Below are 19,170 nucleotides of genomic sequence, written 5' to 3'. Positions count from 1 at the left end.
CAATACTCCCGGATTATTGTATAATTTCACAGCTTCTCTTTCGATATACCCAAGCACGCAAGCATTCGGATCGATGTGCTCGATCTATAAATTAAGTTTTGGATTGGTTATGTGACTGGAAAAGGGTAATCAATTCATATGCTAGTGCTACTTCCAAAAGTAAAGAGGGTTTAGAGATAACAATTTGTAAGTAAAGCCATAAGATTAGGGTGTTCATGATATTATTATTCGCGAATATATTAGTAGTAATTAAATAGTCGAGGTGATCAAAAACCTCAACCAAGACTGCAAGAAATAAACAACAAATTGCAACTAACTAAGATAGGAAAAAAACAAGGGAGAATTTTTCCCAAGGCCACTATACCACTTTCCAAACTCCATAAGTCCACTTCTAAATTCTATAATCCCCTAAGTCCACTAACCTATTACTAAGGATATAATAACCCCGGTTAGTCTAATATACCCCTGCTTTTTAAAAACGTTTTGTCCAGTTTTTTAGCCATTCCCGTTTTTTCAGCCATTTCAAAAAATCCCTATCGGAAAAATTCTTCCCCCATTATAAAACCCCTCCACCCTCCCCCCCTTTTCAAAACGAACCAGACTGAGAGGAAAAAAACCGAGATGGTCTGCTCCTCCATTCCTTGATCGCCTACCATTTGTCGTCGGCGTTCCTTGTCATTGTCGTCAGACGATCTCCGTCGTCCACCAACAGTCGCGCTCGTTCACCAACAGTCGCCCCAGTCGCCGTTGTTCCCCTTCGTTTCGATCGAATGCCGTCTCGCTCGTCGCAATTGTTCAGCTTCGTTTCTCCATCGCTCTCAAATCCTCGTCGCAATTGTTCACCTTTGTTTCACATCCTCGTCGCCATCAATCAATCTCCGATTTCGTTCGATTCATCTCCTTCATTCTGCATCCTTGTCGCCGTCGAAACCCTTCAATTCATCCCCATTGCCGTCAATCTCCTCTGTTTGCTTCGATCTATTCGGTATGTTTCTTAAAAAACTAAAGTGAACTTTGGGTATATATGGTTATATATATTTGCTAGGTTGGTGTTTGGTAAAGTTAGGGTTTTGATTGAGTAACAGACATGGGCATGTGCTTATATCAATCTTTGATCTGGTAAAGTTAGTGATTCGACTGAAAGTATATATATGGTTAAATCAATGACAGTTATATATGGTTATATCAATTTTTGATCTGGTATGGTATGGTTGAATTAAGTTAGGGATTCGATTGATAGTATATATGGTTATATCAATGTTGATAGTATATATTTTTTCAAAAAACACAACCTATTCCAACCTTATATGTCGAGCCCTAGAAAAAACACACATATAACCTTATATATTTATTCAAAAAACTCCAAATATATCAGAAGCAAGTCGGAGAGGCCGCTACGCGGACCAAATCAATAAGTGATTGATAAAAAGCACAAATATAACCTTATATATTTGAATAGGACAGGTAATGATTTTTGCTTATATGTATATATAGTTACTGATTTAACGTTATATATGGTCTACTGTCTTGTGAGAAATTATATATGATGTTATGTTCTGAAATATATAGGGTTATATATGATTTCCTGTATAACTTTGAGTAGTAATGCAACAAGATATAATGCTATATATGTTCCATATTACCTCTGTCTGTATTTTGCTTATATATATGGCTAAATATCAACGGCTGTATTTTATGCAGGTCTAGCTTAAACACTATGGTAAAGCTGCTGCAGACTATTCCTAACGGAGTCCTCGTCTTCGATAGAATGTTGTTCTGTTAGTTCATCTATATTCGATTGCTATGGTTCATAAATTCATACGGTTAACATATCATCTAACGTTGGCCTATCAAGAGAGTTATATGAATGTAAGGGCATAATTTCTCATTGCTTTCTTGCAATGAGCGAGCCTCACATTGTTTCTTCCCTTCTTTACTTTTACAATGCCTTCAGGTATTTTATTTTTCTCAGACCTTTTGAAAGAGAACCGTTTTGTTTATTTATTTGTATTTGCTTGTTCTCGTTTTCCAAATTCAAACAGTCAAAATACCATCTAACATTGGCCTATCAAAGGGTTATATATATGAAGGGGCAAATATTGCGCTATTGAGTTTTCTTTGTAATCTGTTTAAAAGAGTATATTAACTTATCATTCTGGTACGTAACCGGTCCTTTTCATTTTTTGTTTTCAGACATTTTGCTTTGGTGATAGCTCTCTTGCTCTCACTATGGCAGATGGTGCCGACACAGAAGTTGAAAACTCAAAGGAATCAGAAAAAGAACTAAATAGAGACTGGGCTAGCCTTCCAACTGATGTTCTTTGTTTGATGCTTCCTCGTCTCTTTCTTGGTGATATCAAGTAGTTTCATAACGTCTGTAGATCATGTCGATTGACTCCCACTGATCAATTGGTACAATCTCCGGTGCTTATGTGTTTTGGGAATGATAGCACGAGATGCAAATTCTTCCACCCACTCTACAAAGACCCTTACAGCATGTAGCAATACTGACGTTTTGAAGTGAATGGCAAGCCAGGCATATTCAAAATGAGCTAGATTAAGCGATTGTTGGCAAGATGGTGAGAGAGATAATGAAATGGTGTTTCAGAGACAAATTCTTTTTTGGTTTAGGGTTTTCTTGGTTAAGGGGTCTGTGCATTTTGATCGGAATTGACTTCGCCTCTGAGCTGTTAGTGATGGCCTATTTTAGATGGTACATTTTGTAAATGATGGAATTTGTTAATAATGTAATTTTTTGGCTGCTTAAGTTGTTAATATGTTAACTAATCTAGGAATGTTTCATCACAATGTATTCTCACATTGTTATATGAGGCCAGGTCAATATTCCATTGTTCTGATGAATGAGTATATAACGTTAAATGTGAGCTGATGAATAAGTATATAACGTTAAATGTGAGCTGATGAATGAGTATATAACGTTAAATGTAAGTATCTAACGTTAAATGTGAACTGAAGAACGAATATATAACGTTATATGTGATCATCTGTCATGTGTAATCCCATGCCTCCAAAATTCCAACGTAACTGCCGTGATTGGCGTGATTTCAAAAGTAGAAGGGATAATGGGCTAAACGGATGAGATTTGAATGGAAGGGTAATTCTGTCAGGTACTATTTCTCTTTTTAAATGTAGTAGACTTTATACCTTACCAAATACGTATTAGCGGACTTAGTGGGTTAGAAACTTGATCAGTAGACCTAATGGGTTAGAAACATGCTATAGTGGAACTTAGGCCAATTTTTAAAAAAAACAAAGACTTGGTTAAGAAAAATACGTATCTATCTAAACTGTATGGCAAAATGACGTTTCATGAAAATGAACTTGGATGCGACACGTGGCAATGGTATTCCAAAATATTGTCAAAGAATTTTACTTTTTCGAAATTCTGAATTTGACTAATGGAAAAGAATTTAGGAAAATCATATCCTTAAGGGTTTGCAAACAAATCATTCTTTTGGGTTTTGTAAGAAACGTTTTGCAAAAATTAAATTAAATTATGGGCGTCTCATACGTGTTTTCAGTCGTGTTCCTATCAAAAATTTAAATTAAATTATGGGACACGCCATACGTGTCCCCGTGTGTTTCTGTCGTGTTTCCGTGTCCGACACTGTAATATATTGACCTCTAGAGGTGTCGGTGCTTCATAGGCACAGAGATTCAATCCGAGCCATTCGTGGCGAGATGAACGGCCGGATGCCGCTCAGCACCCGCTTGGTCGAGGTACTTGACAGCATCCCCGGGTCCACGCGGGCAACGTGCAGAATTAGGACAAGGTGGAACCTAGAAAGAGCTAATGATCTCTGGCCTTGACCACTATAGACCAAGATTTGAGACAAATGTTCTTTTGACCATGATTTTTCAGAAAAAACAATGCAAGGACAAACCACCCCACCCACTGGACATTAAAGAATAAAGAAACATAAATCATAGACTATTTGTCCATCTCTGTTTTGGTCAATAATGTCTTATATTTATGACAAACATAAATGTATTATTTTTATATGCTTTCGCCACCTTCAAACGTTTCACTAGTATATCATTTGCTCGGATGACCTTCGGGCTTTCCGACTAGCCGGCGGTCATGACACCGCATGCGCAAATAGAGCATTGGCTGCTCCAATTGAATTTGATGGGTTCCAATCGATCGGTCATTTATGTCTACTGCGGTAAACTGTCAGCCCAAGGACGTCGCTCCGGACCCCATCAAATTCAAATCCACATTCGGGTATCAATGGTTACTTAAATCCTTGGACTTGGATGGATAGGTTAGTCTCTTCTCCATGGCCCTAAAGGAGCAATTGTTCCGGATTTAATTGGGCTTCCCGATGGGATGGCTCCCTGATTAGTCCCAAGTGCACGTAAGTTGACACCTAAGTTATCAAAAAGGAAAAAATGTACTCATTTTCGCACCTATCTGGCATACTTAGATAGAATCACGCTTCGGAAATTATTTTATCTAGTTCAATGAGTGAGATTGCGGAATTTAGCTAAGAGAGGCTGGCCGATTTGATTGGAATTTAACGGAGTATGATTAGGGTTCTGTGTTGTAAGATAAGTAGCTAGCAATTGCATTATTTTAGTATTGAAAAGAGTGTCAGCACGCTAAGTTTTTATTTTGGATTTTGATTTTCACGCTCCACTTTTAATGTAAAGTTATTAATAATTTAATGAACATAGTGGAGTGCCATCAGTAGTAAAAAATGAAGCGCGAAAATTAATTTCCTTTATTTTTTGTTACAAAATAATATCTGGAATTCCCCATGTGAGATCCATCATGGGAGAGGTAGAAACAAAAAAATCAGTTTCCTTTATTTAACTTTTAGCAATATAGGTACATACAGCAGCTGTTTTACATCACTGTCGAAGAAGGAAAATGGAGCTTCACGCTAAGATATAGCTATGGCAATCCATAGAGCATACTGAGGGACAAGCTCTAGTGTCCTAGTTCGGTTTATGAGAAGATAATCCTTAGGTAGGGGTTCTTTTCGATTAGTAACTGAGAAAAGAAAACTAAGGACTTTAAAATTGACCCATGTAGAATGAAAGAAATACTGCACCATCTCATGTGATATATTATTTACTGCTTGGAATGAACTCAATTTGGAAGTTTAAGATCGGTTGAGTGTTGGTCAGAAGTTCTAGGAACATGGCATTGAAATGGGTCCTTTGTTCATGGTAGGGGTGGCAAATTGAACCCAGACTCATTAAGAAATCCAAACCCATCTATTAAAAAAGGAAAAATGACAGCCCAAGATGTGTTTTGATAATTAATACCCGCCAAGAACATACGGAGAACAATTGTTAAAGTAGTTAAGTGTGATTAGCTACTTAGTTTTGGCCCAATCTGACAAAAGGTTTAAAGAAGCTAATCTGGACATAATAATCAACAACAAATTAGAAGAGAAAATCAAGTTAAAAAACACTCAAAACTCTGAACTGCTAAGTCCAAAAATTCCAAAAATTTCAACAAAATCTCCATTTGGTTCAGTAATTTTAATATACAAGGATAATTTGGTCATTTTAGTATGTAAGGGTATTATGGTAATTTTAGTATGCAAGGGTAATTTGGTCATTTAAATGTATAAGGGTGATATGGTCATTTCAGTATATTTGGATATTTTAGTCATTTTTAATTTTAATTGAATTAATGGGCGGGTTGGGTTTGATTTTAAATAAATGGGTTGGATTGGGTATGGGTAATTGGACTCCTAACTAATTGGGTCTAAATAGGTCAATGACTCATTAAAGACTCAACCCACTTGTAACTTACACAATTTGGCCCAAACTCGCTCATTTGACACCCCTAGTTCACGGAGAATCTTCTTCGCAAAGCCTAGGCTTGCGGCTTAACACCCGCGCATGTTATACAATGCGTTCCACCTTCAGCTAATCATTTAACTTGTCCTGTGTGTCATGTACTAACCCTTCTTTGCCTACCTCCTTCAGTTATGTCAAACTTTTTTCCTTTAATTTCCTCCCCTGAAGCGCTGGAATTCAAAATTGTTTAATTATTGGACATCTTTGTTTTCTGAAACAGGAGACTGTTGGACCATCCATTGAAGAAACTGGACTAAACAGAGGACGTAGTACACCAAAAGAAGAATTTCTTTGTCTGATCTCTTGAACATAGAAATACCATGGCCAGCTGAATCAGAGCTAACTGAGCCTACTTTTGACAAAAAGTTCTTTGAACTTGGCTGGTGTTGACCTGGACAACTTTTTCATTGAATCGAAGAGGGACCTTGTTTCTCATTCGATGGAAGAACCCAGAGCAACTAACAGTCAGAGTGAGAATGCCGAGACGAATGCATTTTCCAGCCAAGAAAATGTTGGTTTATTTCAGAATGTTCATCATTCTTCGACAGCATTCAGCTCTTCTGAAACGAAGGATAATGATGGTTTCTCGGGTTGGGAAGCGGGTTTTCAGTCAGCCGATTCTGGAAACCAGCCTTAGTTTTCAAGATCATTGGATGCATTTGCAGGTTCTGCAGTCGATCTTTCTGCCCACATGGATTCAGTCTTTCGGTCTGGAAAAGACTTGGAAGATGAGAAAGCAAAGCATGCTTCACCTCTTTGGAAAAGACTTGGAAGATGAGAAAGCAAAGCATGCTTCACCTCTTTTGGAGTCGACATGTGATGACCAGATTCAAGATGACCTGTGGAATAATGTAAATGTTTTGGCGCCGCACCATGCTGAACAAGTTGATGTAACAATCAACAGTCAAGGTCTCGAAGCAGCTGATAATTTGTACAGTCATCCTTCTACGGGTACTGATTGGTTGCCAGATGATATGTGGCAAACCAGCGGCGCAACTGCACCTGAGAATAAGACAATAAGAGGAGAAGATGATTCATTTGACATTTGGAATGATTTTACTAGCTCTAAGAATTCACAAGATTCTTCTAAGGATTCTTTGATACAAAGCAGAGGTCGGATTGCTTGTGGTGAACAAATATCTGATGTAACTTTTTCTAGCTCAACAAACAACTCTCAGGAAATGGATTTTAGTTCTTTATCGCCACCAGATCTCTTTTCTGGACCTTTTAGCAATCAAACGGGTTCTGTCGAAACAAACATCATGCAGTCAGAAGTTAGTGCCTCGGAAAGGTGTGTTTTCATAGATGTCATTTCATAATTCTTATCATTGACCAAAAAAAATTAAATGAAATTACCGCAACTACCATGATGCTGTTGATAAGTACCATGATGCTGTTGATAGGTTAGGTAGCAACTTGGACTTCTCGCTTAGCAGTCTCATTAATTTGTTTTGGCTAATGTCAAATTGTTCGAATTCACTTGGTTCTTCACAGCTTTGTGGCACGGACGTGGGAGTAGTCTAATGCTGGTTTTTCAAGGTTAACTGGTGCTTCTTTGGACTTTCCTTTTTGAGGCTTCCTCATGGGTTAATTAGAAAGATCTTGACTAGAATCACGAAGTACAAATTTGTTTGCTCATTAAATTTTTGGAGGTACTATAAGTCCATCCTGTTGTCCTTAATACGTTACTCATGCATGTTGAGGTTGGTCAATGTTAAAGTCGAAGTGGGAAAGAATGTTGTCCAAGCTGCCCAACAATGGAGATATTTTCAATTCAGCCACACAGTCGGAGCATGACGTACGTGGAGAGTTTATTGTCACAGATGCACGATCTTTCTTTCATGCTAAAGAGCGATCTTTCAGTTCCCTCCATGTAAGATGATCAGAGTTCCTTTCCACAAGATTAAGACTTAATTCAAAGTTATTTGAGCTTGTATTATTGATGCATGTCCACTTGTTTTAGTTCCAGTATTTCCGAAAATCTTTTTTCTATAAGAATCAAAACGGTCATTGGGCTTTGATTTGCGAAAAAAGTATCCAAATGGTCTTGTATCCACTTGTACAAGTATCTATTGACTGTATTGCAAAGGGAAAATGTTGTGAAATTGGTAGCGGAATGGTTGTTTCTGAATCTGAACTTGTGTTTTCATGTAATGTAATGGTCCACTGCATCTTGTACATTGCATAATTGCATTGTAAAGTTTTGCACCCAAGGTCATGAAATTTGACACCCACTGGCTAGTGATAGCTCAGAGTAGATAGATCTTTGTTGATAATGCAAATTTTCATACAGAGAATGGAATCGTACTTTGATTGTGACGAATCACTCTCCCATGTAAAGAACTAGCTCAGTGGCCGGGCCAGCATACCCCGTGGGGTTTGAATCCCTGCCGCCGATCCCTTCTCCGAGCAGTACATTGATTTCATGAGTTCTAGTTTCATCGCCAAAGCCTTAAACCATTGAGCTCCATCTGCTCAAGTGCGCAAACAGCAATGCCAACGCCCGACTCATATATGGTGGATTAGGGAATCCCATATTTCTCCCTACCAAACAGGCCCTTCAAGAATGTCCACAAGCACAAAAGCGCACACACTGCATATGACCTCCCCTATCCCAAATTGATTCCCACTGCAGCAAGCCGGCGGTCAGAACCCTCAAAATTCCGATAATCAATGTGGGTAAGTGTACCGACAATACCATGGTGGCGGCGATGAAAATTGGTGACTCGTTGAATGTGATCCTTGCGTCGATTACAACATTGGCATTATCGTCATCGTTGTTGTTTGTTGGTAATTTTTCTTTTTGTGTTACTTCAAACACCATCTCTGTATTTATTGCGTTTGCTCTCATCCTCTCTGGTTCCACCATGCCTGAATCGAGAGGCCACACCATGTGCAATGAAAAAAGGGCATGGGATACCACGTGATGATGCCCTAAAGACATCGAATAATTTCTCAGGTTTCAGGAAATTAAGCCTTGTCCAAATAAACAGGGGGAAAAAAAAAAACCAGAGCATGTAGATATTTAGTTTTCACAAATCAATGTGGAACAAACAACTAAGTCTATAGTAGTACAACAATCAAACATGCAAGATGTTGATCAAGAATGTAAGCTTTATTAAAGTATTTTACAAATCACATTTCTCTGGATTCTCCACCAATCTCATCCCCAAACAATACAACAATCATTTCCAACAAAAATGTCACCCTATTCTTATAATTTCACCACCAAAATTCTAACCCATCGATGTCCATCTGCTCAAGTTCACAAACAACAATGCCAAAGCCCCTGACTTGTATACAGTGGCTAGAGGGATCCCATACTTCCCTTTACCACATAGCCCCTTTAAAAATGCCCACAAGCACAGCACAACACACGAGCTGAATATCACCTCCCCGATCCCCGATCCGTCTCCACCGCGAGCCGCCGGTCGGAACCCGAGAATCGCGATGACCAACGCGGTCAGGTTTACCAGCAGAACCGTGGTGGCGGGGATGAAAATCGGCGACTCATTGAACGTGAACCTTCCGACATCAGCGTTGTCGTCATCGCTGCCGTTTGTCGAGGACTGTTCCTTTTGGGTTACTTCGAAGACCGTCTCTGATAGTCCCAAGAGCTTTAGTACGACGCTGAAAACTCCGAACAACCATGCCGTCATCGCGGTAATTCTCCACATTCTCTGGTTGTTCCACCATGCCCGGGCTGAGAGGCCGGCTCGAAGGTACTCCGAAAGGGTGTATAGGTTATATGTTATGAAAATGGCAACCGGTATCAATAGGGCTGGTTCTCCAACCTGCAATAGAAAACACTCAGCGATGACAAGTGATCTAAAGGTGCATTATCCAAAATTACTTCTTTAAGAAAATTTTTATTCAAAAACTATCTTTATTCGAAAATAATAAATTGTTTAGTCGTCAATTTTTTGAAATTAAAAACCATATAGACTTTCACCACAAATGGCAACACTTACGGGCCCATAATCAAATCGAAAAAGGAACATAACCAACAAAAAAAAAAATTTGAAGATAACAAAAAAAAGAAACTTTTTCACGGCTTACGACGCTCGATCATGCGCATCCAAATGTGTTTTGGATGGTTCAAATTTTGAAAAACCTATTCGCTGGAATCTTTGAGCGAATAATTTTTTATTAAATTCCGACCATTGATTGTCGAAACGGACGGCTGAGATTCTACAAAATATTCACGGCTCTCAACCAAAAAACTAGATGGTGCTTGATTGTGTATGTCCTCACTCACCTTGGGCAAGAAGCGTGAGCCAGAGATGATACAGTAGGCCGGCAGAGTAGCATAACAGAGCTCGGGAACGGACCGCAGGCCCCACAGCAGGTTCCACAGGTAGGCCAGGCATTGCCTGAACTGGAGCTTTCCTCGGAGTGTCAAAATGAGCGGGCTTCTTCGGCCGACCAGGATTTCGAGAAGCCCGGTGGCCCACCTTTTCTGCTGGGTCATCGTCGCAGGCCCGCCGGAGGGCGCGCAGCCCAGAAACCCGGGCGGCGTCGGTGTGCAGTAGGTCGATTTCCAGCCTCTTCCCTGGATTGTGAGTCCGGTGAGGACGTCCTCTGTCGTCGATCCATAAATCCAACCCATCTGCAATTTCAAAAAGTTAAAAGTATTCCGCTAAAAAGGCTCCTTGCAACGAAACGTACTCCTGTGTCAATTTAATTGTTTTTTTAGAAGTTGGTTTCATTTTTCAATTAATTATATTTTATAATAATTTATATAAATTTTATGTGATTTCAAAAATATTGTATTATAGAATTTAATTGAGATCTATCAAATAATATCTATATTCGATATAAAATTCATTATGGATGTAAAGAGTTAACTAATTTTTTAGCTGGTCAAAATTGAACGAGAGACAATTAAATTGGGATGGAAGGAATACTTATTTTGAGTTTTTGGAAGGAGAAATAAGAAACCTTGTTCCACTAAGGGTTCTTAAGAAATAAGTATTTATTTTGTGCGCCATTTTTTATTGCTTAAATCTTTTAATATGGATCTCAAAAAATATACAATATGAATCTTATTTAATAGATCTCAATTAGTTCTATTATACAAAATTTTCAAAATCAAGAAATTCATTATAAATTAAAAGATATAAGCGAATAAAAAATGAAAGAAAGAAAAATAAAAAGTAAAAAGTTGTCAGAACATGAGTTCTTATTAGGTAAAAAATAAATACTTATTTTGTTAGTGGAATGAGACTGAAAATGGGGCATTTTTTTTAAGGTACTTAAATAACTAACAATAATTATTAAACCAAACACGTTTACACAACACTTCACACACACTCACATCTTTTGGTAGAGCCCATACATATTGGATGTGTATTGTGTGTGAACTCAATGTGAATAGGGATTGTTCCAGTTTATCATAAAGTTCTTTTTTTTTTGTCCAAAAAGTAGGCTTGTTCCAGATCTCGGTAGCTTCCTTTTTTTCAAAAATGTTTTGAGGGAAATGACAATACTGCGTTAAAGAAGGTGGAGGGTATCTAGGGAAGTTGAATTGATAAAAGGGGCATTAAGGTCATTACGACAATGATCTTTTAAAAAAAGAACTTTTTAAGGGAAAAGTGGAATGGATCTTCTTTTTTGTTACTGTTTATTACTGAAAAAAGAACTTTTGAAAACAAAAGCAAATCTAGAACGGCATCTAAGTTTGTATAAATATTTATAGTTATAGAATGATTGAAGGACTAAAGCCGCCCTTGAACTTGATGGGATAGTCCAGCCTTGCACTTTGATCTCATAAGCAGATATTGAAGCTCCAAGCTCACAAGAACCAGTTGTCAATCTTGGGCACTGCCGTGACTAAGGCGACCGGTGTAATGCACAATTTGAAACGCAGTCCATTTCAAAAATTAATAGTTCAAATTTTATCTCAACAATAAACAACTCGTATCTGTAGGAGCCGAGACGAGATCTATGTCCATAGATGGTTGAAATGGACAAGTGGACAACTCTGAATTGCCCGTTACTTCTTTGCAGTGCACATCTACGGGTCCCAGTACCGATGTGACCAACTCAAGGAGCAGAGATCCTCATCCTTTCGAGGAATGTTCAGGGAGGATGGGAGATGATAGCATAATGCTAACGACACAGACAAAGTCTACACATATAACATACAGATTTTTTTGTGGCGTCCACTAAGAGTTCTACAAAATGATCCGAGCTGTTCATTAAATGTAAAATATTTTTTCAACGGGTTTCTGAAAAAAATCAGCTCAATCCGATATCTATAGGTGCTCGATCTAATCATTTATTTTTTTATTGTCATAAAATCCAAATGAAAAGTTAGATGATTGGATCGAGTTTTTATAGATATTGGATTAAGCTGATTTTATGCGAAGACCCTTGAAAAAGTGTTTTATATTTAATGAACGACTTAGATCATTTATGTGGATCCATAATGGATCCCACAAAAAATCTATGCGTGATATGTGTGGATTTTCTTTGTGTGAATAACACAATTCGACATGATAAGCTATTCGAAAATGACTATTCAGAATTGCCAGCTATTTTGTCGCTTAACTTGCAATTAGTGCCGAAGCATTTTGACTTGACTTGTGCCTACGACCTGTTTGTAATTTTGCGCCACAATGCTCCAAAGCATCAACTTCATCTACTGTTTTCGAATCTTTTATGCTACTTTTAAAAGCACGAATGAAACAGATAATCTTATTTGCGGACAATTTCGTAAAGAATGCTTTATGAAGGTTAATTGCTTATGTCTAAAATATTTTTGGACGGTTTGAATTAAAATTAATTATGACCAGTAACATTTAATTGTGATCGGTCAAAAATTAAAAACGAATTTCAGCTATTAATTGTGTGAATGAATGACTGAGAGATTGTTCACGAAGTCTTCATAAATAAGTTTATTTCATGTACGAATATAGATGCTAAAAAATGTGGCTCTCACCTCTCTACCCCATGCGGTACCATACTCATAGACGCAAGCAGCGGCTTGATTGGCTGCCTCAACGGAACTTAACAAATCATGTGGACTATTACTTGTACTCTTCGATCCTGATAGGATTTGAGCCGCGGATTTGATGAATTCCATCGAACTTCCGAAAGTCTTTCGTAAATTCTCATCGCTTAATTTTCCTGGCAATTAATAACACCCAAACAAAATATCAGTCAGTATGATTGTATAAAATTTGTTTAGTTTTAACAGGTTGGCTATTTAATTAATTTACTTACCGCTAATTTCTTCATCAAATGGTGATAACCCATAGATAACTTTTCGCCTGTGGAAACATCCGGTTCCTCCGTAGAAGGGTCCTTGAATCCCTGCCAAACCACGTCCTATATACTGGCATTCACACACAAACCAAAGAGGGGTAGACATTTTTACGAATCACTTTGGTGGGAGTTGTAGCAATTCTTTTTTTCTTTTCTTTTCTTTTTTTTTAAAATGTAAGGTGTTTCGGACCAGCTTGAGTGCAACTCGGAGTAATCCTTACAGCTCCTTCCACAACCAGCGTTTCACACACTTACATGTGGGGGCCACTTGAGTTGCTGGCAAGAAAAATCGAATCTCAGACCTTAGGAAGGAGCAAACTTCTAATTAAGTCTCCGCCAAAACCTCTTGGACAACCTCTTAGAGTTGAGTTGTAGCATTTCTTAGTATACCTTCTCTTTAGCATTTGAAATTCTCTATCGAATTGGAAAAGAAATTGAAAAAACAGTTGCGTATTGTAAATTTCAAAGGAGACTTAGCAAAAAATTCATCATATTTATGTTTTTTAAGCTCAAGGACAAGCATTTTTTGCAATCAAACATAAGGACAAATGTGCTCTATGAAAATTTCTAAAATCCTAGGGTACTATATGAAAGTGCCAAAACTATAGAGTACCCTATGAAAGTACCTAAAACCCAAGGATACCCAATAAAAATGTCTAAAACCCTAGGGTATCCTGTATATGAAAGTGCCTAAAATACTAGGGTACTCTATGAAAGTGCCTAAATCACTAAAACTCTGTAATAAGAAAGTGCACCCTAGAACCCTATGAAAATGTCTGAACATGTTTTGGCATTATGGCTAAAAAACTTAGAAAGTTGAAGGACCTTCACTAAAAATTATTTTGCTGGCGTCCTTCCTCTAAATGAAAACTATTTAACCATCCTTATGACTAATTTTCCCAAATTTCAATTGGTAATCAGAACAGTGTTGTGTGATCTTCAGATTTAGTTGAGGTGCACACATACTGGTTCAGACATTTAGCTATAGAAAAACGGTGTTTGTGTTATAAGAGATTCATACGTACTTCAAAAATAACCACCAACTGGTTTCCAAAAGGGTCGTCTTTTAATCCATCATAGAAGTGTTGGGGAAATTGAACAAATGCGCAATCCTTGTCGCTCTTCGTGCCCAACAGCAAACACAATGCGTGAAGAACAATCTGGGAGTTGTTAACGTACATGTCGCAGTCTACGTTCAGCATGAACGGGGCATTTGTCATCACTCCTGATACCCTTGTCTGTTTGAAAAGATGGAATGGTATAAGTCCTGCATTGGTACCATAGAGAAACTTTATATCTGACCCAATAATCATTTCATACCATGTTTTATAAATAAAAAGAATCCGCATTCCATGATGCATAAGACACACAAATAAAAGTTTATACAATGATATAGATTCGAAAAGAGGCTTTACATGTGACAAACCTCAAAACGCAATTGTACCTTACATGAATGCGAACATATACGATCTCACATTAAGATAGGAAATGAGTGTTCACAATTGAGACCTATACAGCCACTAGTTTAGATTTTTTATTTGGATCTAAATTTCCGCAATTAAAGAAGTGAAAGGACAATTATATCTATTGAGGTGGGTATGGCAGTGTATTAGTATTAATTTCTCCATCCTTTCTATATAGTATAATAAATAAAGATAATTAAAAAGAAGGATTAATAATGCTACAATAGTTAATGTTACCAGAACATTCATGGCGCCAGCCTTGAAATGATGGGGATGCTTTGGACGCTTCTCTCTGGATATGTAAACAAGATGCGGCACTGCTCCATTTGCATTACCAGCTTCCTTGTTCTCCCATATGACCTTGATTAAGAGGGAAAAAAAATAAGTAAGTTAATTTAACTAGCGAAAATAATGGTCTATGACGTGTTTTGATAATTAATACACATCATTGGCCATCATTTTCCCATTTAACTAATTAATCATGTCTGAATTCCATAGCTTTTCAAGAAAAAAACTTAGATGCTGACACTTGAAATTAATTAAGCATGTTTGTCAAACTCTTTCCTTTTGATTTTGGACCAAAAGAATGTATAGATGAAAATGGCTAAAAAACACCCATAGTATTGTGCTTTTTTTTTCTTTTTTTTTTTTTTCTCTTTTCCCCCCTATTGGTAGAAGAGATCATTTACATCATATATGAAGTGCAAAATATAAACATGAGACACTACATCAATTGTGATAGTCCACTAGACAACCAAGACTAACAACTCAACTGATACAAGAAATAAGCCCATTATAAGGTAGAACCGAAGAAAGAAAGGAAAAACTCATCTAAGTGAAGAACTACCCACACGTAGATGAAGAAATTCAAACTTCTGTTCTCCTAGTAAGATGCAATAGTTGTGACCAATTGAGCTTGCCTCAATTGGTTCTATAACATTGTTCGGGCGATGGAGTATTTTCAAATTTGCATGTGTTTGAAAGTTGATTTTGGGTGGTATACTCTGTTAAACTACATTCTCAAAAATAAATTAGAGAATGTAAAGTTCAAAAATCATATTTTGATAAGCTTTTAGAATTCTGATTATAATTTGACTCACCAAGGTTTGCTCCAAAATCCCATACACACATATATCATTTTAACACTTTTATTGATTCTCATTATAATTCAAAGATTCATGATGTATAATTCACAATTCAGGGTGAAGTTTTGCTAAACTAAATAGACTAAATGGGCTAAAATCTATATTTTCACGGATTTCTACCTTGGTCATTCATCTAACAAACTCCGTATATCAATTAAAAATCCCACCCTATAGCGGAAACAACTTGATTATTTTCATTAGCCTCCCGTAATCCATTTAGTTTAGCAGAAACACTCATAATCTAAAAATTAGTTTTTTTTTAATCTGCTAAAACACCCATATTATATTTCAGCAGCTTATGCCTTTGGGAATTACCTTGACTATAGATGCATGGTTTTTGCGTTGGATATTCAAAAAACCTGCAAACTCGCCAGTAAGTTCACATGGTATGGACCCTTTGGCTGCATCTTCAATTTTCTGGCTAAGTTTTTCGTATTCATCCTGCAGATCGATCAATATGAAAGATAAGCTCAATTGTACCAATCCAAGAATTGATCAAACACTATATATATATATAAGTTGTTACCCACTAAAATTCACGGGCCCAATCGTTTAAGTGCTAAAACATTAATTACGTTAAGAAACACCATCGAAATCTTCTCGTGTGACAATCTCTCACATGATTGAAAATGAGACTCATAATTTCTTTATCCAATAATTCAAGTCATTCCTCCATTCAAGAATATTGATTGAACAGTCATCTAAATCTATTGGAGACGAATAAAAAAAGTCAGATTTTGATGGTGATAACAATTTTTCATCCCCAAGCCCAGGATGCTGCCAATTAAGCAACTCCTGCCAAGTGGGGTGCCGAGAGGCATCCAATCATTCATTTCGACACAAATGGCTCGAATTGAATCCGAGTGCATACAGATTTGAACCATCTATTACTCGGTCTAGATCCAAGTTCTTGATTTCTGAGATGAACGGTCAGATCGGTCGGTCGCCACCGTTGCCAAGCACCCCTGCTTGGGTTCCTAACGATATTAATGCTACTCAAAATTGGAACGTTTTTAATACCTCTTGTCCTCTATTACTTTAAAAAAAAAATTACTAGAAGTATTCAGGTCAAAATTTTAGTACCAAGTTTTACTAAATTGTTAAATGTGAACCAACAAAGATATGTTTCGTGGCTTACAATCTTTTGGGCAATTTCATTTTGAAGTTGACTTTATCTGTATTATTCAAGGAGGCGCACGATCTCAGTTGTTCGTTTCAACCTTAGACGGTTCGGATTTAAATGTTTAACTCTTTCCCATAAAAGTTTCATTTAAATCCGAACCGTCTAAAGCCGAATAATACGTACGCGATTTACCTCCATAAACACCTGTTCCTGGAGAAGTTCGGTTAAAAAGATATTCTCATCTTCTTATCTCAAAGTTAAACACACTACTGTCTTCAAATTTTCTTTCTACCTTCATCTTCTTCCAATCTTGTCGGAACTGGGGGGAGATATCCTGAGAGGGCATGGACTCGCCGGAGAAGTACCGGAAAGGAGCTCGGACTTGAATGCTGTATTTCTTACAGAAAGGGACCCAGAGCTTCGCAAACTTGGAGGCCTCAACAAGAGAGTAGAAGGTGAGAGGGGAGCCGCCGTCATCAGAAACATAGCATGCCAGCTTATCCGCCGGATAATCCAACGCTAACAAGGATAGCACTGTGTTCACGGTGAGGATGGGTGGTTCCAGGACAGGGTCTGCTGTTGTCACAAACATGTCCACCGGAGGCAGCTCGAGTTTCCTAACATTTAGTTGTCCATAAATAGGAAAATTCAATTAAGTGAAGATATTTCAGCATAGATAGAAAAAAAATACTAAAATAAAAACGAACCGAACTGCTATCGTGGCACCCTCAATTTTACTTGTTTACTAAACAAGCCAAAAAATTGAGCTTGAACCTTAACGAATTAATCAAGCTTAGTCATTTACTAAGAGAGACTCTTTAATCGAGCCGAGTCTCTCTCAAAGAGTCGAGCTTTTGTCGAATGAGTCGAAAACTCACCAAATATGGTAGCTTTATATTTATGGCAGCATTTCTCTTTGGAAAATATTCACCAAATATGTTTTTCGTATTTTATGGACGATTGATAAAGGAGAAAACTCCATCTGGTTCGTGTTTAGAATCTTATCCTTCTTTTCCAGAAGGTCTCAAGCCCGGATAAATGAGGAGGGTTGTGCGTTAGGTAATTGAGAACTAGCATGTAAAAAGTCCGTCAAATCTTTATAACATGAATCCAAATATACCCCAATTAATTGTGACATAATGCTCGATTTGGTTTGGTTATTGATAAAGTAGAAAAGAACATTAAAAAAAAGAAAATTATATTGGGCTGACAATAATAAGTATGTGAATGTATATTAAAGGGTGTAAAAAATATATAGAAAATACGTGTTTTTCTTATCTTCTAGTTTATTTATCATCAGCTCAATGCACTGACAATAACAAGACCCAAAAAAAAAAAAATTACCCAAATGAAAGACGTTTATGACCCACCGTTCCGAGACACGTTGCGGGTAGGTTTGGTACTCCACTTGGCTCCATTTGGCGCTGACTGTGAGGACCCAAATGAAAGCAAACCACGACTCGCACAGGAACGCCAAGAGCCAACTGAATCCATGGTCTTGGAAGGAAAGAATCCGATACGTGAGGAGAGAGAGGAGGAGAGAGAGTATGCCGAGCTCAATCGCTCGAGCTATGGTGTTTTTTCGAGCTACTCGTTCGTAGAGAGGTAAACTGGTAGAAGGGTTGGCCATTGGGGGCAAGTATGAGAAGATGGAGTGGCAGTGTGTGTTGGCTTTGAATTTGCCTTTGGTTATTTATACTACTGCTAGACTTGACTAGATTTATTCTTTTTTTCTTTGAGGCCGCAGTTTATGCTTACCTCGATTATTATTATTTTTCGGTCTGGCCATAAGCAGGTTGACCATGCTAAAACTAAAGGATTTATAAAAGATTTATCTCTTGCAATCCGACACTTAAAAATTGTTACGTTTTGAATTCAAGATATTTGAATTTACAATTCAATACTTTTAGCAAGAGTTCGTTCAATACTAGCACAGGACGTTTAATCTTTATTAAAATAACTTTAGCAGCCTTACACGTGCAATAATTAGAATTACAGCTTAGAGCATCTCCAATCCATCTCCATTTTCTTCAAAATAGAAGATGGATGTAACACATTGAGAGGAGATTTTGTAATTTATTTCATTTTTTCTTCACTTTTTGTACTTTTTGGGAGAATTTTTGAGGAACCCATCGTCTTTTTTAGAGTTTGGAGGAATTTTGTACTCCAAATTTACTTTTGATCCTTCATTTTTAGAAGACCAAATTTACTTTTGGAGGACCAAACTCTAAAAAGGACGGTGGGTCCCTCAAAAATTCTCCCAAAAAGTACAAAAAGTGAAGAAAAAAGAGAATAAATTATAAAATCTCTCCTTAATGTGTTACATCCATCT

General features: G+C 37.4%; 2 protein-coding genes across 3 annotated transcripts; one reads left to right on the top strand and one right to left on the bottom strand.

The window, feature by feature from the left end:
• Positions 1 to 6,314: 6,314 nt before the first annotated feature.
• On the top strand, positions 6,315 to 7,953 carry LOC131328653 (uncharacterized). The gene is made up of 2 exons (XM_058361570.1): positions 6,315 to 7,129; positions 7,542 to 7,953. The coding sequence occupies exons 1-2, from the start codon at positions 6,315 to 6,317 to the stop codon at positions 7,633 to 7,635; spliced, it is 909 nt and encodes a 302-aa protein (XP_058217553.1). The 3' UTR covers positions 7,636 to 7,953.
• A 981-nt stretch (positions 7,954 to 8,934) lies between these two features.
• LOC131330655 (cellulose synthase-like protein B4) lies at positions 8,935 to 18,518 on the bottom strand. Of its 2 annotated transcripts, XM_058364316.1 has the most exons (9): positions 18,209 to 18,518; positions 17,131 to 17,455; positions 16,031 to 16,156; positions 14,808 to 14,930; positions 14,133 to 14,345; positions 13,066 to 13,177; positions 12,782 to 12,969; positions 10,097 to 10,447; positions 8,935 to 9,632 (listed from the first exon to the last, which is right to left on the bottom strand). In XM_058364316.1, exons 1-9 carry the CDS (start codon positions 18,466 to 18,468, stop codon positions 9,075 to 9,077), a joined length of 2,256 nt encoding a protein of 751 aa, XP_058220299.1. In that variant the 5' UTR covers positions 18,469 to 18,518; the 3' UTR covers positions 8,935 to 9,074. The 2 variants fall into 2 exon arrangements, with proteins under 2 accessions (XP_058220299.1, XP_058220300.1); XM_058364317.1 differs by lacking the exon at positions 14,133 to 14,345.
• Positions 18,519 to 19,170: the final 652 nt, after the last annotated feature.

This window comes from Rhododendron vialii, chromosome 6a (assembly GCF_030253575.1).
Source record: "Rhododendron vialii isolate Sample 1 chromosome 6a, ASM3025357v1".
Classification (NCBI taxonomy): domain Eukaryota; kingdom Viridiplantae; phylum Streptophyta; class Magnoliopsida; order Ericales; family Ericaceae; genus Rhododendron; species Rhododendron vialii.
This window is presented reverse-complemented; position numbering and strand designations above follow the sequence as displayed.